Source organism: Sprattus sprattus (assembly GCF_963457725.1).
Source record: "Sprattus sprattus genome assembly, chromosome: 15".
NCBI classification, from domain to species: Eukaryota; Metazoa; Chordata; class Actinopteri; order Clupeiformes; family Clupeidae; genus Sprattus; species Sprattus sprattus.
In genome coordinates, this window is record NC_137913.1 from 24,089,733 (window position 1) to 24,110,003 (window position 20,271).

General features: G+C 41.4%; 2 protein-coding genes across 2 annotated transcripts; both read right to left on the bottom strand.

Moving 5' to 3' along the window:
* Positions 1 to 648: 648 nt before the first annotated feature.
* fbp2 (fructose-1,6-bisphosphatase 2) lies at positions 649 to 9,250 on the bottom strand. The gene is made up of 7 exons (XM_080852473.1): positions 8,964 to 9,250; positions 6,407 to 6,569; positions 6,062 to 6,154; positions 5,143 to 5,283; positions 4,550 to 4,687; positions 2,790 to 2,909; positions 649 to 1,181 (listed from the first exon to the last, which is right to left on the bottom strand). The coding sequence occupies exons 1-7, from the start codon at positions 9,134 to 9,136 to the stop codon at positions 993 to 995; spliced, it is 1,017 nt and encodes a 338-aa protein (XP_080708599.1). The 5' UTR covers positions 9,137 to 9,250; the 3' UTR covers positions 649 to 992.
* A 2,357-nt stretch (positions 9,251 to 11,607) lies between these two features.
* Positions 11,608 to 14,546, bottom strand: LOC308376034 (fructose-1,6-bisphosphatase 1-like). The gene is made up of 7 exons (XM_080852280.1): positions 14,342 to 14,546; positions 13,916 to 14,078; positions 13,708 to 13,800; positions 13,477 to 13,617; positions 13,103 to 13,240; positions 12,804 to 12,923; positions 11,608 to 11,899 (listed from the first exon to the last, which is right to left on the bottom strand). The coding sequence occupies exons 1-7, from the start codon at positions 14,509 to 14,511 to the stop codon at positions 11,711 to 11,713; spliced, it is 1,014 nt and encodes a 337-aa protein (XP_080708406.1). The 5' UTR covers positions 14,512 to 14,546; the 3' UTR covers positions 11,608 to 11,710.
* Positions 14,547 to 20,271: the final 5,725 nt, after the last annotated feature.

Below are 20,271 nucleotides of genomic sequence, written 5' to 3' on the forward strand. Positions count from 1 at the left end.
CGGTGTGGTCACAGACCCGGCCTTTTGGCAAGGACTTCCTGGTTTTTTTTTAATGTACAATGTCCGATAGGCCTGGACTGTGGGTGGGTGGGCTCTTGGACAGGAAGGAGATCCTGTGTTTACTCTCAGCCTCGTGTCTGCTTCAAGGCCAAAGCTGACTCAGCAGTCAGCTGACACAACACCCCCCTCCTAAAAAAAAAAAGAAGAGCCCTATGGCTTCATTCTCCTTGCAAAACAAAGCCACAGGGCTCTTCTCTCAGGTTAAATATGTACTCTGAGTGATCTTACCCAGGTTTGTCACTAAACCACGTACTTAGAATACCACCCAGATCTACTTAAAAAGGGAGGGGGAGGAAAAACATTCAGTGTGAGGGCACTCCGTGTTCTAAGAGACTAAAGTTCCCACCCACATTGCGCCAGTTCACAATGAGCCGTTCATAACAAAAATGCAGCTGTGTGAAGAACATATACTTAAAGTGACCTAATTTTACATAACTTTGTTGTACCTACTTCCTTGTTTACATTCAATAGTGCAGCAGTGCTTTCAGTGTAAACATTTTTTTTGTGGCTAGGAATCAGTGATTGGGAAACCTACTTACACATGTCTGTGTCCAGCTTCTTTTTGGTCATCATGACCCCTTCCATATATTTGTTCATTGGAATCTTTTAATAATGCTTCTGCATATGACAACTCATGAATAATCAGACACAAAACAAGACTGTTGATGTTGACACAGCAGTCTGGTATAATCTTGGCTGCCATCACCTTACCGATTCCTGACCTGACATAAAACGTGCATCCTTTTTTAACACTTAAAAATTAGTTTTTTCATGACTTCCCACATTTATGATCTTTTTGGTCTTGATTGGTCTGGTTGAAAAGCAAACATTGTCCCTGATGTAGCATTTACTGGCACATGACAAGATGAACTGAAATGAAACCTAGGCTGAGTTAACTGGGGCCTGAGGCGCCGGGGGCCATTTCCACCTCTCTACTTCTGGTGCTTCTTGACGATGGCCAGGTACTCCTCCACATCATCCGGGGAGCCCACTACGAAGGGCACCCGCTGGTGGATGGACTCAGGCTGGACGTCCATCACCCTCTGGGTCCCTGTGGTGGCCATGCCTCCCGCCTGCTCGATGAGGAAGGCTATGGGGTTACATTCGTACAGTAGCCTCAGCTGAAAGGAGGAAAGCACATTGAGGAGAAGTGTCACAGAGAGAAAGCAACTGTACATTGCAAGTTCAGCCCATGCAATCAGCCTTCTGCTGCTCAGGAGATAAGTTGTGGAATAGATAAGCTGACAACCATAGCCTACGGTCAATAATAAACTTGCTGCTAAGTCCAGAGCAACACTTTTGGTTTTCAGTGTATACAGTTATGAAGCCTACAGGTTATCAACTATTGCTGCTTCATCTTGATGTACAGAGAAAATGTCTACTTGTCTCCATGGTTGTGAACAAAACTAAAGAAAGACAATAAAGAAACAAAATATGTACTTTAAATGTTTTACTTTTTGAGGAACAGTAAACATGTGTAGTGTATTAGTATCCCTGATATGCTGTGAAATAGCTCTAAACATCAAAGCCTATTGGTTTTATTTTTATTATAAATATAAATGTTTTATACATTAGCCAACTAGAAGGGCACTAGCAGACCTCCGCCAAGGCTAAATGTCCTATGTTGTAATGTTAACAAAAGTGAATATTCATGAAGATTGGCCTGGTTTGACAAACAATCAAACAAACCTTTGCAACAATGTCACATTCTGGTGAGTCAAATTTGTGATTACAATTTTGAAAAATTACATTAATTTACCAAACAATAACTATTTCACTATTAGTAAGGGTCACCTGCGGTTTGTTTTGTTTTGTATTTTCCAAACTAAATTGTATTGCATCATATTCTCATTTGATGGGCACTGTGAGGTCAGTTAGGACAACTCCATTAACAAACAAACCCATTCAGATAGCCTTGCATACTGGAAATTGAAATCCAGATTAACTATTTCGTATAACAATCAACCTTAAATTTGTAGAATTCTATTCAACAATTATTTCAAAGTCAGTTTGTAGCTCTACAACAGTAATTTGTTCTGTTGTAAGTATGTTACTATAAAGTTAGAGTATGTATGATTGATATATAAAATATGAATACCTAAAAAAATGAGAAATGTCAATTCAGTCTCAAATTCTTCTATTTCAGTGCAGTTCTTCAATTTCCACTAGATTCAGTCTTAATACTACCCCTGTCATATTTCCCATTTAAAATTGTATTTTGTACACATTTTTTAGTTGTGTTTGTTTTTGGCTTGTGGATATTTAACACAATGAAATCATAAAGGTCCTTCCTTCAATTGATACACACCCAAACAGAAACTTCAGAGATTTTAAAAGTGAGACATTAAAATCCCTGTTTCCAGTCATTCTGCTGAGTGGCCTAGTGATTAACTGCTGAGGTAACACATTAGCTTCTGTCGCTAATGCTGGTTACACTGGTGTGTAACAGATTTTTTTTTTGTCAGAACTACATTGAAACAGAATTAAAGAACTGGATAGGTTGACAAAGGCATCATGTCATAGGGATGTTCTTCTTGGCTTTACTTGGTTACATAGTCATGCCGCAAGTAAAGCACAAAGAAACAAAACACCCAGTCATGAGGGCTGCTCAAAGACAAGGGTGGTGGGGTGCAGTGTCTTGTCGCATTAGCTTGCATAGCACAACTGATTCCACAAACCAGTCTTTATAACCATACATAATGGATGATGAACAGGAATCTCAGTCTCACCTTTCCCTTAGGGCTCTTCTCATTGGCAGGGTACATGAAGATGCCTCCATAGCAGATTGTGCGATGAATGTCCGACACCATAGACCCCACGTACCTGGCGCCATATGGGGCACCGCCATCCTAGGAGAGGCAGAAGCATGGTTAGAAGTCTACATGCATTAAAGTCTGCCTCAATATGACTATTTTTCTGATTCACACAAAACATTTAAAGCACCACACTATTATGCACTGAATTTAAATTGACCAAGAGTGCCATGCTCTTCTCTGTGTGATCATCCAAATTGTGTGAAAAAATAATCAGTGGACATTGACGGTCCCAATCATGTGCCAATCTATGAACCTAGTTCTATTTAGTTCTGGAAGTTCTATTTCTTCTTTGACTACATTTAGCTCACAGTACAGACAGTGCCCAAGGGCTTAGGGCAGCACCATGCACCATTAGCATGGCTGTGGTAAAAGGTATCAACAGGCTGACATGACAGATAAAACACCTCAATCTACTGCTCCAGGAAAGACAAATAACGCTGGGATCAAGGTTCAAGGAACTGCTTTTGAAAAAAAAAGTAACTAAACAAAACGTAGAGTTGCTACAGCAGCGAAACCAAAGTATTCCATAGTATGTATACAGGTGTGTGTGATAAGTGTGAAGATTGATAACCAAGTGTGTACTCAGTAGATTCATTTGTGAGGGATTTGTGGGAATCAGTCAGAGCATGACAGGAACACTGGCTGGAGCTTGAGTCATGTGCGGCTTAGTCATGGTAACGATGTCATGTGGTTCCTCTGGCTTCTGTGTGTGTGTGTGTGTGTGTGTGTGTGTGTGTGTGTGTGTGTGTGTGTGTGTGTGTGTGTGTGTGTGTGTGTGTGTGTGTGTGTGTGTGTGTGTGTGTGTGTGTGTGTGTTTGTGAGAGTGTGTGTTTGTGTGTTTGTGTGTGTGTAGGTGGGTAGGTGGGTTTGTTTATGTAACTGCATTGCAATCTAAAAAAAAACATAACAAAATAGGCCAATCAGTTATTGCTTTTCACGCCTCAATCAAAACAATAAACAAACAAAAAGAAATGCCAGACAAATGCTTTTGGTGAGTCTGTATTCACTAACAGTGAGCCTTCCCCTATTAGTGAATCAACAAATACAACCATACAATTAAGAATATGCTACAGCTGATCAGTGCAATGGACCATCAGTCTTTGTTAATAGCTGTACATTAGCAGCCTGTCCTTCCTTTTGTGTGGGTTCAACCACATGTGACCAAACTGGTTTGTGCAAGTTTGAACATGCAGGATTAGCTGAGTCTATAGATTCCATATTGATCACAGTCTGAGCCCATACCCTCCACTTCTGCCTTCGGCAGCAGACATCCTGAGGAAGGAAGTCAATGACAGGACTGTGACTGGTTTTCTAGGCTGTCACCACTCCTCTGGTCAGCTGACCATCTACCTGCCTGATCCTGCCGAGGTCAGTCCTATCATGTGAGGTTTAGCTTATATATTTGTCACTATTAGCTAATTCTGCTTACGTGAAGAATTAGCCATCCAGTGCATTAAAGGAGTTTGTACTGTATCTGCAGCTTAGCAAAACAACTTTTTTGTCAACAACTCACAGTGGGACATGTGACATCTGCTAGAGGAGGACATCCGAGGTTTAGTGTCAGCGAGCTGGGAGAGCCGGTGTTTGAGTTCACATGCTATGATTACACATCAAAAACACGAGCATGACCTGTGTGTGTGTTTGTGACTGTAAGAGGGAGATTGGGATCATACCAGTGGATATTTCTTTTGCTGTATGTACTCGTTCACAGCAGGCTCCATATACTTGGCATAACCCTCATTGACACTGTAGGTCTTTCCCTTCTTCTTGATCTTTACATTCCTGTCCGTGAGAATAAACTCACCCACAGCCTGTGAGACAGAACAAGGCACAGTTACACACTCTATGTAGGACCAAGAGCTTCCCCACTCGCTGCTGCCGCTGAAATAGTTGATGCAAATCTATTGATCTGTGTTGGACCTGTTCAGAGTACTCAGCTATCTGGATGTACAGTATATGCCAAAGGAGAGATATATACAGCTAAACTGACTGACTTTTCCTTTTACAATTTCCTTTTACAATTTCCTTAAAATGTGCGTCACCGTACTGTTCATAATTGTTTTACAACAGCACTCGCGCTTATTAAGGCCGCTTTGTTATTTCAGGTCAGTCCAAGTTTTTCTGGCCTGTGTAAACTGTAAATGATTGATTTCTTTTTAAATAGGGCACTCAAGAAACTCTGCCCAGTTCCACATTAAAGCCTTGTCAACTGAGATTTTACACTACTGGCGAGATTGGTTTTGCTAATTTCCGAATGTATACTTACTGGATCCAGCATGAAGAAATTGACCCCTGCCCCAGTGCTTAGGGCGACCAGAGTGGCGCTGCCATAGAGGGCATAGCCAGCACACACTATCTGGTTGCCAGGTTGCAAGGCGTCCTTCACAGTGGGCTCTCCTTCTGAAGTCTGGAGGTATAATTCAGATAAAGTGAACAAACCAATAGTAAAAAGCACATTACATTTTCATAGCACAGTTACTGTTCACCAAAGGTGCATTCTTTGTGGTTTTTACACAATTGTTTTCATGACTGAATTTGTTAAGAAAATGAAGAAAATGCCATTGTGTTAAGGACCATGAGTAACACGCCACTGTTAAAGTAATATCGCCATCCAGTGTTAATAAAAGTAACTGCAATGTCGAGTTAATTCTGTAATAAATTCAGACCCAAGAGCAAGATTCCATCCCACTCTATCCCATGCAGAGAAACCGTTCTAACAGTTTTGAGACCCTGGCCCCAGGTACATAAAAAAATAATGTATAGTAGTTATATACTGCTATACGATGAAACAAAATCCAGGCGTGGCCAACATTTAAAACGTATTGTGTGTTTCATCTTGTTTAGAAGAATCTTGGAAAAGAAAACTACTACAAAGTCATAAAAGCAATCAATGATAGAACAGTGCTTATCCAGCAGTCTGGATGCTGCTATGCTGGAAAGCAGGACATCTACCTCTTCAATCTGCATGAGACAATAGCACAACAATGGCCAACGTCAACTCAGCAAGTAATTTTTTTTTTTTACATCTTTGCAAAATTAAAATATTGCTTTCAGTTTGAGCCATGGTTTTCATTGTGGTGTAAATGATTTAGTGTAGGATCATATGGGAACATCTGGCATCAGCACGAGATGAAGCCCTTCTTAAACTGTGATGTGATAAGAATGTGTTTGCACAACACACTCACCTTTTTGTAGATGGCGAAAATAGTGCCAATCGATGCCAGGCAGTCAATGTTGGAAGAGCCATCCAGTGGGTCAAAGCAGACCACATATTTACCCTGTGTGTGAGAAAGAGAGAGCTTTAGAGAGGAATCAGCTCTCACCGTGCGCCATGAAAGGTGCCACATCATTAACAAAAAAATGATTTAGAACAATCAACAAATTATACTGCGTCAGTTACAAAAACCTATTTACGTATATTTCTCAGAACTAACCACATTTACCCATTCATTTACAGCAAACTTCTATTCATAAATACACACAAGGTTATATGCAATACAGTGCATTTGGCAATGCAGTATTTAGCCTACTCTCTTCTCAGCTGGAATGATGATAACATCCTTGTCCTCCTCGGAGACCAGTGCGCAGGTGCTGTAAGATGACCGGAGCATGTTGATGACCAGGTCGTTGGACAGGACGTCCAGCTTCTTCACCTCGTCACCTGTCACGTTTGTCTTCCCGGCGATGCCTTGCCTGGGGACATGCGGTGAGGGGGAGACACAGAGCAGACGTTTGCCCAACAGCAGGGCCAATGATGGACACTAATAGAGCCTGTATCAGATCTCAAAACCTGTCTGCAGAGAAGCACCCCCTCAGGGTTTCCATTATCAGTGTAGCCAGTTATGTGTACTTGTATTTTTCCTATTTCAGCCATCTTAGCTTGGCTTCAGCCTGAGGAATCTGACACAAAGAATAGAACACACTCGTGCTCATACAGAACTCAACAGAAGTGAGGACCCCCCTCCAGTACACACCACTTAAATGTCAAATTATTCAAAATAGTATCACATTACAGTGATTACATTACTTAAAAATAGAACAGTTGGGTATTTGCTCTTTTGTAAAAACAGTTTAGATTTACTATATTAAAAATAGAGGCCCCGCAGTAGGAACCTTTCATTACTGAGATTCAAATCTTTAATTTTTTTCAAAACGTTGTTTGTCCAACGTTATTATTGATGACAGACCAAATCCTCCTCAGCATGGAGGATACCAGTGTTGCACAAAACAACAAGAGTCGTTCTGCCATTCTTCAGACACAATTATTTTCAGGAGCTCTTTGCTCGAGGTCTACCTTTCTCTTTACAATTTCCCACATGTGTTCTATTCGATTCAGGTGACATGCTTAGGTCATAGTTTTCACTGATTTTGGCAGTGTGCTATGGACTGTTATGCTGGAATATTCTTCTGCCAAGCTTCTGGAGACTGGGAGTAATCACGTCAGCCTGTATTTTGGTATATCCCCAAACATTAAAGGGTATAGACGTAATTTCCAACTTAAAATACGCTTAGGCCCAATTCACAAGGCCTGTGTTGACCATGCATAGCCTAATTAGTGTGAACTCTTTTAGCATATATATGTATACACACAGACACAGTGTATACAAACCACATACAAACATACAAATGAACACTAGAGCTAAAGTATTGTTGGAAATTGACGTGTTTTGAAATGCACACTCTCACAGCACGACATCGTCAAAAGACACCAGTTTGCACGTAAGCAAGCTTTAAACAGTGCCAGCTTGGCTGTTGGAGGTATTTGCAAGGTTTATGCATAGACTTTTAGTTTTTAATAACTAGTTTTTGACCAAAACTCCTTAATCCCATACTTTGATCACTGCATATTATAAACGTAGGATTTTATGTACTGATTATATACATAAAAGTACTTTAAAGCAACTTTTTGTGCTGTTAGTTAAAGGGCTTAAATGAGTATTTTTGCCCCATAAAGTAGCTAATCTGTGCACAAATCTTCTTAATTTCCCCACTGACAAATGGATAAGGATAATTTGAGGTGTTAATTAAGGCATTCCGTCTTCTAGTGCATGCAGTGCTAGATCACACTCTCACCTCTGTGCTTCACTGTCAGGACTAAGCGTTCACTGTGGTAGCCCTGGCCAAGTTCATACCAAACCTGAACCCCATTTGAGCTGTGCCATGCTGAACCCCATTTGAGCCGAACAAATTCATCTTGGCCTCATCTGACCAAAGAACGTGCTTCCAATATTAATCAGACTTTCTATGTTCTTTCGCAATCTTGCAGTTTTGTGCTAAAGCCATCCATAGAGGTGGACTTATTGCACGTCTTAGCAGTCACAGAAACAGCAAGTATATCAGAGCTAGATTGTAGAAGTAGCACACTGCGTCATGCTTTACTACCTGATTACATCTGCAACTGTGTTTCAACTGATTTTGCAGATAGCACTTGGGACGGGGGGGGGTACATGTCCCCCCCAGATTCATAGTGACCCTGATCCGTCCCCACCACTCTCCCTACGTAAGGCGACAATCATCAGTAAATAACGTTTAAAAGATGTTACCGTCCCCCCCAGTTCAAAAATCCAATCTGCACCGCTGTGCTCATGCAATGAGGCTTATCGAAAATCACAGGTGTTCTCAATTTTGTTTCAAAGATCACAGGTTTTCTAACTGAATCACAGCTGCATTCACTTTTGATGCATTGAGTTTAAACTTTGAGGCCTGTATTGAAATAACCTACTTTTTAACATTAAAGTGATATTGCACAGGGGTGTACTCACTTTTGTTGTACATTGTAATTAAACAAGCATGAAGGGGTGGATCATTCTTCTACAGTCATCCCAGTTACATAATGACAAGAGTCTTATGCTGTTTTGCTTGTCTGCATCAAGGACTGCAGGCCATATTGAGTGAGGACACACTCAACCCCTACTATTCTTACTAACACACCATATTGCACAGCATGTGGAATCAAGTGTATGAGCAAGTGTACATTACATGCCAAAGAGTATGCATTGAAATCTTCTATAGCTCTCTTTCCTGTACTTGCCCACTCCTCCTGACCCCTGACCCCTGCGCCGATTGACCCCGTCCAGCAAGACTTACAAGTGAGCCAGGCCCGCTTTCCTCACTGCACAAGAGATGGCTTTGATGGCCGTCAGCATGGAGTTGATCAGCTGGGTTAGCTCTCCAGTCGAACCCTTAACATGCCGACCCGTCTCCATGACGAACCGGGTCAGGGTCCACACGTCCGTATCAAAAATAGACTGATCGGTCATCTTGGTGTTGGTTAGCCCGAGACAGTGTCCGCAGGCCTGAAGAGAATGTGTGTGAGTGGGTCTCTGGGCGAGCGTGAGTGAGAGAGAGAAGGCAACTGGAAGAGAGCTAGTATCTGAGGCTCAGGCATAGCATGTGGAGAAAGGCCAAGGGTTATATCTGAGCACTGGGGAGGATCGGGTAACAGATTCAGAGCTGGCAGTGCCCACCAATGAGACACAACCAGGGTATGCCAGCCTGGGAGACTCTACTACGTGTGTGGCTTCTACCATGAATCAAAAGGTAGTTTAGGAAAGACAGAGCATTATCAAATTCATTGGTTCCAGTTGTTGAGAATGGATTTGATCTCCAACCTGGAAGCCAAACACTGTCATAAATAAATAACATGCAGCCGACACTAACCAGCTGACCATAAAACAAATACGGTATATTATATATCTTGGAGAAATTATATAATCTTTCAATAAACAACATTTCTCATTAAACATGCTGGATCAATTATATAGACTTTTAGACAGAGCCCACAGACAGCTCCAAGCATTCCAAATGTGCCTCAAATGTCAAAGGACCTCCATGTACTTCACCTGACCTTTGAGAAAAGGTCACCTTCTCTACATAAAGACCATCCACGCAATAGTACACTGTAGCCTCCTGTGTAATAAAGATCAGTGTGTAAAATCTAAACAACTTAAAGCAAATATGAGTACATATTATAGATTTCAAGTATATCAACAGAACTTACTGAGCTCAGAGAGTCAGATGTTATTTTCTCTAAGGACAGAACATTTTCCTGGATTGGCCACCATTTTACTTTTACTTTCCTTCCTAGTGTTGGTCCACACTGATCGCAGAAAGCATGTTTGGCCTTTTTTTTTTTTTTACAAAACACACCTTTGCTTCATAAAGACCGTTGCCAATGAAAACAACACACTGAATTGTACAGCCTTCTTGAATAGATTATGTCCAACAGGGGATCTAAATGGGCAACATACATAAGGTCATCTGTACTGTACTGAAAATGACACTGAATGACCCATTTTTCCTTACACTTTCATAAAGAAGGCTCATTGTCAGAGAGCGTCCTTGTGACTGTAAATGGTGTTTTGTAGAGTTAAAGAGCTTTTATAGCTTTAAGTGATTATTGGATGGTAGCTGTGTGGATAAAACGCCAGAACCATCAAAGATATGTCCTACATTAAACCTCTGTAAGTGGATTCAGAGTCATAAGCTGTAACATACTATCACTCTCCTGACAGCTTGCTGGTAGGTGAAAGATCAGAGATGTTCACTCAATATGGGTGTGGAAGACAAACACATAAAAACAAGAATTTCATGAAGGGTTTACAGTAAACAACCAGAAGTCTTTGTCCACATCCGTACAGACAAGGTGTGCTTTAGACTATACGCTTAGAGACTCATATTAAACAACTCAGGGATCAATATCAACAAACAGCTCATGGGCGTTGGATCCTAGCATTGAGGTTACTCAGTAGTGCTACTGCCATACAGGATCATCATTATTTCGATCAATATCAGTGTTGCTTCAAATACAGTTTTCCCTATGTTCCAAATGCACTTGTTACATGTCACTCTGGTCACCCTCTAAGCTCTGTGCAAAACTTACATCAGCAAGTTAATAGAACTACACATGCTAGCTAAGTAAGGGTTTGGGAGAAACTTGGTGTATGGAATAACACTGTATTGTTACTATAGTTATTATGATTTTACAAGGTTGGCTTTTTCATGTCTTTTTGTTGCTTTCTCTCAGTGCATGCAATATGATACTAGGGAACCCACTGAGTGTATGTTCATGAGAATGCTGTCAGCTATATCTGCAACATGGTGAACTATGAACTCCATGTAGAACAGAGCATAGCAACTTGCTCTATTTCAACACAAAAACAAGCTGCACCAGGAGTGACCACTCCCTCTCTGTTATGGGCCCCTGAAGCCCCTAAAATTCATGAAATCAGCCTTTAGCAGATCAATATCACTGAAGAAACCTGTGTTTCTTGAATTGCGTAGACTGGCTGTTCCGGGAGGGGTATCTAGCAGGAGTGTGTGAACAGCAGCAATGAAAGAGGAGAAGGGACAACGTGGGGTATTGTGTTACCATAACAATGCTGAAGGAAATGCCTGGAATGTTACTACATAAAGATACAAATCACAAATAGAATTTCTCAAATGACAGTCACTAACTCAATCCTGCTGGTGTGAAGTGGAAAATCAAGTCAAAGCCACAGCACATGTCAAATAAAGACTTTCAGGCTTTAATGTGTGCAATCCTCATCAATTTAAGATCATGTAATTTAGTTTTGAAGCGCAACAGACTTTTGTGGTCCACTATTACAGCCTGATTCCGATGGAATGGTTATTACAATAAACATTTCACAGTGCCCTTCCAGTTGACTCTTAGGTGCTGGTCCAGGCAAAGCTATTATCTTTGGTCTAGTCAATCATGCTTTTTGGTCTCCAGTGTGTTGTTGTGTGCGAGGTATGGAGTGTGGGTCGGTTGGCCTTCTCTTCAGTCGATGCTTATTGGTCTCTGGTGTTAGCGTTTTCATCGTGGCCACTCATTAAGGGTAGTGTTTCTTGTAGATGTTGATGTACTCCTTCACATCGTCAGGGGAACCCAGCACAACAGGCACCCGCTGGTGAATGCTCACAGGCTGGATGTCCAGCACATCCATGTCCCCGATGGTGGCCATGCCTCCGGCCTGCTCAATGATGAAGGCCATGGGGTTACACTCATACAGCAGCCTCAGCTGAGAGAGAGAGAGAGAGAAAGAGAGAGAGAGAAACTTGTAAGAGCTTTCATGGCACACTGAGCCCTCTGCTGGCTGACTAGGATTTCCTGTACCACTAAGTGACATGTGATTTTAGACCATACAGTATATCGGAGACTCTGTCTGAGGTAGGATCAGCCAAAGATTCAGGTTAAATCTTGCAATGATGTACACCAGAGGAGAAAGACTTAGATGTCACTCGAAGGATTCACCTTAATCTCTTCTGTCAACCATTGTGACAATACAGACTTTATCCTTTTCCTAAAACAAGGGGTGTCACCCCATAGCTCCATCACTTCATGAATATGTATCAAATTATTAACTGGGAGTCGTGAAGTCTAGAACCCATTTGCTCACACAGAGAGATCTCCATGATCAAAGAACTCAAAAGCTGTCTATTCATGAGGCCAAGGCACCTCAGATACTATGACCTGGCCAGGGAGGAAGTGAGAGCTATTTCACGCCTCATGCAGGGCAGGTCCAGAATACACATCAGAAGTTTTACGTATTACACATCTCCAAATAAAAGTAACAATATCCACTAGGTATAACATACATTGAATATTGACTAAGGCATATCCTTATTAACTCTGCACATTAAATGTTGTACAGCTTAAAAAAAAGCCTAACCAATGTCATGCAAAAACTTAAGGAATATCAGGTAAATCCAGATCTGGAATACACACACAAAAAACAGGTGAGGTTTCAGTCAAAGTTTCTGAGGGTCCGGTCATTCAAGAACAGCAAAGAACAAGGAAATTGATTTCTGCCAACAACCTTTCCTGAACATCCCGTTCACCTTTCATTCAAACATATCATGAGAAAGAATAAAAGGAACAAAAACAAAAGATTGCTGATCACAAACACTTCCTGATCCTCATACCTTTCCTTTTGGGCTCTTCACATTGGCTGGGTACAAGAAGATTCCTCCGTACACCAGAGTGCGGTGAACATCGGCTACCATGGAGCCCACATACCGTGCTCCATATGGGGCACTCCCATCCTGAACAGCAGCATGTCAATGAGAGGAGCAGTGTCAAGTCACAGAGCACTATACATGAACTATATAAAAGACGCCATTCTTATCAATCAATCAAAATAAATGTATAAAAAATTGACATGGAGCTATAATGATAGGGATAGGTCCTTCAAACAATACAGTATGTTTGTTTAACAGCGTACCTCAGGGAACTTTTTCCTTTGTAAATACTCTATAACAGCCGGCTCAAAGTACTGGGCGTATCCTTCATTCAGGCTGTATATATTTCCCTTCTTCTTGACTCTCACATCTTTGTCCACCAGAATGAACTCTCCAATAGCCTGCAAATGCAATTAAAGTCACCATTATGCCAACAGCCAAAGAAAAAAGAAACACACATCTCAGCATAATATAAATGTTAGCATTTATAAAGAAAGATTGATTTAAAATGCACAGTAAGTTCTTGAAGTCTGATGAACCAGCAATAAGAAATAACGATCATGATATTTTGGAGGCAGCCTTAACATTGTCCAAAAACTAACACATAACCCCACCTCAGACCACCAGAATGACTTACTGGATCCAGCATGAAGCAGTTGACTCCTTGTCCAGTAGAGAGCACCATCATGGTGGCACTGCCGTAGAGTGCATACCCTGCCGCCACAATGTTCCTGCCAGGTTGCAGGGCATCGTTTTCACAGGGCTCATCATCAGAGCTCTGGGGAAATCATGGAGAGCGTCCATATTAATACATCAGACCACTGTTAGCAGGTTTCATCTTTTGCAGTTAGAGAAAAAATGCCTTTACCTTCCTGTAGATTGCAAAGATGGTACCGATTGAAGCAAGGCAGTCAATGTTTGAAGAGCCATCAAGAGGATCGAAGCAGACCACATATTTGCCCTATGAACCACCAAATGGAGCGTAGCATTAATTTAGAATCAACGCATTCTCACAATTAAGTTATTTTACTCTTCCCATGTACTTGATCCATTGAGGTCCCCTTTCTGAGTCCTACCCTGCTTTCAGGCTCTATGATGATGGCTTCCTCATTCTCCTCTGTAACAAGCACACATGAGGTGAAGGACGACTTGATCATGTTGATAACCAGGTCGTTAGAGAGTATGTCGAGCTTCTTCACCTGGTCCCCCGTCACATTTGTGCTTCCAGCGATGCCATAACTAAGGATGACAAGAGTGGATGATACACAGCTAACTGATGTGCCTAATCAGTCTAACACCTGGACTAACACAAATGTACAAACTTGGCTAACTTTTGATGAAAGACAACACTACGTGAAATGAGAAAATAAATCGTTCGTCGTGCACTGGGTTTACTTTGGTCAGTTTTTGCAGATGGATTTGCAAAATAGTTTAAACCAACAGATAAGTGGTAGAGGATTATGCTGTACTCAGTGTTTGTTTGTCGTTAAAGTTATACTTACAGATTAGCGATCCCAGCCTTCCTGACTGCACTGGAGATGGCTTTGATGGCTGTGCACATTGAATTCAGGAGTGTTGTCAATTCTCCCGTACCTTTTGCTTTCCTTCCCTCCTCTAATACAAATCGTGTTAGAGTTACCACATTGGTATCAAAAGACCCCCTGTCTGACATCTTGGACACAAGTTGGACACGGTGCTGCTGTCTTCACAAAGTCTACAAAAAGGAAGACGATTTTGGTCATTGAGTTTGGAAATACTAGTAACACGGAACTTGTTGGCGGGTGGGGGTGCTGTAGCAAAACGCTAAACCAATCAAGGTTCCAGATTCTCTAGCGTTAGAGGAGTGGCTGGTGGAAAGTTGCAACTCCAGCTTGCCCTGCAGCGAGTGACCATGGTCTGTGATAGAACCGATACTGTAGCGAGGCTGGGGTCGTACACGTATAATGGGTTCTCTCAGGCTTGTAATTAGCTAAGTAAAGGCTGGCACGTCCGAGCGTGTGAGCGAGCATTTTGCTGTGTCATCATTCGCATGTAAATAACTTAAGCCCACGTGTGAGTGCAAGGTCAGTGGACAGCTAGTTTACGTTATGTTGAAGTTCAATGTTTGGGATGCATTATTTTAAAGCACGGTTATGGTGTGAATTCGCATCATGACAGTTACATCGCTGTGAACAAAAAGAAACACATAGGCCTACTCTGAACTTGAGTGTCTTTTAATTCTAATGCGGAAGACTGAGCGTGTTGACGTTAGAGGTTGTTTACATACTTTTGTTGGTGATCTGACATCATGAATTCATATAATTGTAAAATATTTGATTAATGAAACTGTGTCATCACAAATGATAGGCTACTCTGGGGCAAAAGCTGAATAACTTAGCCCTACAATGACTTGGTTTGATTTAGCAAGTTTGTCCAGTTAACTTGTAGTTACCACTTGAAAGCACAAGGAGGCAGTACATACCAATAACTTTCCCAACGGAAACACCTGATTCGAAAAAACCCACTTTCCTAGTTATGTACTCTTTGTAGCCAAAGTCAGCCCACTAACATTTTGAGATATTTTATCAAGTACCAACGATTGTTGACATAATCATCATCAAAGATATGAATCTGTGCTACAATTTCACAACTTTGTTCCACTAAACGCATACTTTCCAATCATGCTATGTGAGAATTGTGACCTGAACAACAATCCACTTCAATATTAGTGATTAACGCAATGTAATTGCAATGTTGAATTGACAGCATACCCATTTTTTTTTTAAACAATGCACAATGTAGTGCCACTTAGGAGCTGGAAAATCAGTTGGGTGTTAGTTCAGTTCTCTCAATTATCCTACTTTAACCTGCTAATTAAGTGCCAAGGTGTGACCAACACTCATACACTGTTGCCCTCCAGGAATGGAGTCAGGCGGCCTCCTGACACAGGGATCTGGTTTCCCTGTCAAGGATTAAAGTTAGGCCAGAACTGAAGTGAAAGTAGGGATGCAGTCTGTTAAAAATGTTATTTCAGCCTAGAAATTTCAGTTTATTCTTTCACCGGATGCTTCACCTTGACTTCAATGGTGCGGTGTGTACATTTGGTTTGGGATCCTAAAAATGAGTCTACATCTACAATGTGTACCAGGTACACATTCTGTTTTGAATAATATCTCTTAACATAATCAGCTTTTTTGAGAACCAGAGCTTTCTTCATTCAGCTACACTTAATGTTTTTTTGTTTTCAGGTAGTGCTACAGTAATGTAGTAACAGATTATGTGTGAGGGATTACGTTGGTATGTGCAGAAGCAAGATGAAGAATGTCAGAGGCATGTAAAGACCTCTGATTGAGAACAACACGACAACCTACCAACATGACAACAAAAGATGAAGATTTATTTAGGATTATTTACAGTGGCAAAAAAAACTTGCAGATATACAAAAACCTGTAAGGTGCAGATGCAACATACAGACACAAAGGTCCAATCCCAATGTCCCCCCAGGCCTAAGCCCTGAACCCTAACATACTTAATTAGCGTCACTTGGTAAGAGCAAGAGGCTGCAAGGGCTTAAAGGGCTTTGTTATCACGTTTTCTTTTTGTTTTTATGTTTTGCATTCCAGTGCCACCGTACTTTCTGCACATAAGTGGTATACATACAAAGTCTGAAACAGAACATATGCACAGAGTTTTCATGTGTGTGTGTCACAGAAGGGTGCGGCATTCTGGGTCATATCTTGTTTGACTAATACAAATAGAGTAAGATGTTGGGGGTGGGGCGGGGGTTGTGTGTGTCATACAAAGGATCAACATGCAATGCTACTGTGATGATTTTACTCTTAAACTGTCTAGTTGCCTCAGCTGATAGATAGGGCAACAGACAGATCTCCACATAGTCAGTAGGCCTACTGCATTATTTAATGCATAAAAAGTGGGCATAAAAATACCTAAGTCTGGTAAAATAAACTAATACATTAGCAGATTTATAAACTTTAAGAAATTATGTGGAGTCTCCCACTTTGAACATGCACTTTCAAGTTGACAGCTTGGATGCACGGTGGTGTATCCCTTACCTGTGTGCCTGCTAGCACGTCACGTTTTTGCGTCAGGGAACATCCATTGTGTTCCACTGAAAGCCATCCATGCGTGTTGTGTGCGCATGACCGTATAGTGGAGGAGCTCCTAGTTAGTGAAGGCTCCGGTTGAATCGCAAAGGGTAAGATAGGTAGTGTACAGATAGCAGGGCAATAATCAAGTTGGGTGAGAATACGAACATTAAATTGTTCATGAAAGTCTGTTAGCACTATACTAGAGGGCTACTGCGCCTGCGGGCTGTAAAGTTGACGCTGTAAAGTTGAAGAAAGCTGCGTCAACTATTCTCCACAGTTCTGCAGAGTTGGTATAATTGTAATTGGAGGTAAGTTAATGTCTTTCTAATGTTCAGTGAAATGTTTTGTTACGTAGCTAAACCAATATTTACATTGTTATTTTTTTATTTGTCGTGGGCAACAAGCTAAATAAGATATGTTGATCATGGAGTGGCACATGTGGCTATTCACGGTAGTGAATCGGCAATATTATTTATTCACACGGAGTTGCAAGGCTTGTGTCACATAAGAACCGAAAGAAAAAAAAATCCCCATTTATTGACTTTGGCAGTACTGTGACAACTCTCGCTGGCAGTCGTAATTACATGGACAATATTTTGAATGAGCGATATGACTCTGTCTTCTAGCTAGCCTAAATTCCTAAATTCACCTGCGCGGCAGAAAAACTCATCGGTAACTTGTAAGCTTGCTTTGAAGCTTCACGTATTGGTAACTTGTTCATTGCACATCGACAGGACTGCATCATAGTCTAACGTTACCTCTGCGGTGTGTTGTACATTGGACGATGGCAACTTTATAGTCTTTCTGGGTCGGTCGAAAACTTTATAAGTCCATTTGTCATAGCCTGCATGTTAAAAAAATGTATGAACGCATTTTAGCAGCAAAACAATGCTCCTACTAATCTACATCGCTGCTTGGGTATTTTTAAGCGACGTATGTTTGCAAAGAAACTACAGGTGAACTACATACACATGACTTCATTGTAGTTTTACTTGACCTTGCACCGCCATGATATTCTCTTGAGGTAGTAAACTGCGAGCTGCCTTCATCCACTCCGGTGAGAAACGGCGCGCTCGGGCCCGTGCGTCATTTTTCTTACACTTCTGCCGTATCATAGTAACAATATTGACTTGTACAAGGCCATTTGGTTTGATGTGCACGACACTTTTGGGCAGGTGCACTTAGTTTAAAGTCCTGATCCTCATCTTTGGTCTAGAAACTTTAATTTGCCTGTCACTGATGCTTTAGTTATCTATTTGTGTTTGTAATAGGTTTCCATTTTATGAACCTTTCCCCAACATGAAGAACAGTTTTGTTGGTGTAATTATTATTTGTAGAATTATTATTATACTGATTAATGAGTTAGTGACTTCACTGTGCTCTCCCAAGACCCAGTAGCCCATTAGACCAAAAGTAATGGTTATTTTTTGGTTTATATCCCAAAGTTTTTGCGTTATAACCTCACATTGTTTTTGGCACCGCCACTGTCCCTGCACATCCCAGGGAGCTTGTACATGGACTCAAATTCAATATCCGAGACAATAACAAAAGCCTCATTATGTCCCAGTAAAAAGGGATTTTCAACAACCCTCAGATATCATCCCAGGTGAAAATAAAGCCACTGTATCAGACGCCTAGGAATGGGCTGCTTTGTAGAGGGCATTCCTCTGGCATGTGCCCGTGAAGCATTTCAACAGGACATAATTTCAGGCTGTGCTCCCACAGTTTTCTACCCCGCATCCCCCTTTTTATGTGCCAGTTTAAACTGAGACCATCTATTGGCAAGGAGGAGAGAGCTGTTGAAAATATGTGATGGGTGGACATCTGATGTGAAGGATCAGCGTTGGATTTGGCCACAGTGCAAGGTGTTGATATTGTAGTTGCCGTCTGAGAAAGGTTCTTGTTCTTGTACAGTGAAGACTGGTTTAAAGGCATTTTTGCAATGTTGAAAAAAAAGTTTGACTGAGGACTCACTTTTGATGGCAAGAGTGAAAGGCCACAGAGGAGATGTTGGGTTTTTCAACAGGGCTCTCTCCTTTATCTTGCTTCCACTTTTGTGGAGATTTGCTTGAGGTACTTCTGGGTTGGACCTCTGCAAGTTAGTACATCTGTGGCTGTCATTGGGTGGCCTTGAAAGATCTATGCCGGTGATGTGGGCTACATGGTCACTTCTAAAGTTCAAATGCCTACATGTCAATGAAGGAAAAAGTGCATGGCCGTAGGGGACAACATTAAGTGTGCAGTTAAGGCATAGTTCTATGGTATGACCTGATGGAGTGACATTAACTGAATAAACCTTGTGTCTAAAAGAAATCCAACAACACTAGAACACAGACCAAGGCAACACCATGTTTATGCCCACACTGACAAAATTTACTAAATCTGGTTTTGGGTAAAAGTCGCATTTGTGTTTGCAAAAGCGTCTGTATTGTAAAAGCATCTTTATTTGTAAATGTAAAACATTTTTGACCTGGATGATGGTGCTAAACATTGGATATCAAGTTGCTTTCAGGGGTGTAAGAGAGGACAGTTCTGTACTCTACGGGTGTAGGTGGCAGGTGGTAAGTTGAGTGTGTGTTTAAAAATGGAGAGGACAGGCTAATAGTTGCTAGGCTTCGCCAGGATTTTGCTGGCTATTCATGCATGTGTTCTGAGTTCAGGCCTCTGTTTGGCATATGGCTGACGCCTCACAATTTACACCTAATTGAGAAACCACATAATGCTGAGTGATCAAAGCCCAGTTTCCTCTGGAGGAACCCGTCACATCTTCCACCTCTCTTTCTCTCCCTCTTCCTCTCCCTCTTTCTTTCTGTCTCTTCTTGTTTCTATCTCTCCCCCTCTCTGTCTCTCCCAGGCTGTAAAAATCTGACCTGAATGCTCCCTGTTTGTTTTTAGGACATTACTTCCACTTCGCCGCTTGGTTTGAACTGTTTGCAAATCTGCCCCTGGTCATCCCCACAACCCCAGTAATCCCTTGAACAGAGGCAAATGTGGGCAAATGTTTTCATGCGGGGGGATTTGGATGGAAGGAAACAGAACTGTTTTAAAATGTCAGGCTGATATAATTGTATGTACTGATTTGTCATCAACACTTATGAAAGGCCATATTGAATGCATTTGAACAGAGCCAGTTTGTTAACACTTAGTTGAATTAGGAAGAGCCTTTTGGCATTGTTTTTACTACTGCCATTAGTAGGTGTTGATTTGCTTCTTCAAGGCTGGCGGGCCCATTACTGGTTATATCCCTTTTGGCTGTATCTTAATGGAACGCTCTAATGATAAAGTGGCATTATCACCCATTAGAGCTAAGAAAGCTAGTGCTATGATCAGCTCAGTTCCACTCC

Bases quoted from the DNA above. Each gene is read 5' to 3' on its own strand.
- fbp2 (XM_080852473.1), bottom strand. From the start codon at position 9,136: ATGACCGATCAGTCTATTTTTGATACGGACGTGTGGACCCTGACCCGG. The intron at 6,570-8,963 runs GTAAGTCTTGCT...GCATGTCCCCAG, and splicing joins AAAGCGGGCCTGGCTCACTT to GCAAGGCATCGCCGGGAAGA. The intron at 2,910-4,549 runs GTATGATCCCAA...TGCCTCTCCTAG, and splicing joins AGCAAAAGAAATATCCACTG to GATGGCGGTGCCCCATATGG.
- LOC308376034 (XM_080852280.1), bottom strand. From the start codon at position 14,511: ATGTCAGACAGGGGGTCTTTTGATACCAATGTGGTAACTCTAACACGA. The intron at 14,079-14,341 runs GTAAGTATAACT...TGTCATCCTTAG, and splicing joins AAGGCTGGGATCGCTAATCT to TTATGGCATCGCTGGAAGCA. The intron at 13,801-13,915 runs GTAGGACTCAGA...GGTGGTTCATAG, and splicing joins TCATAGAGCCTGAAAGCAGG to GGCAAATATGTGGTCTGCTT.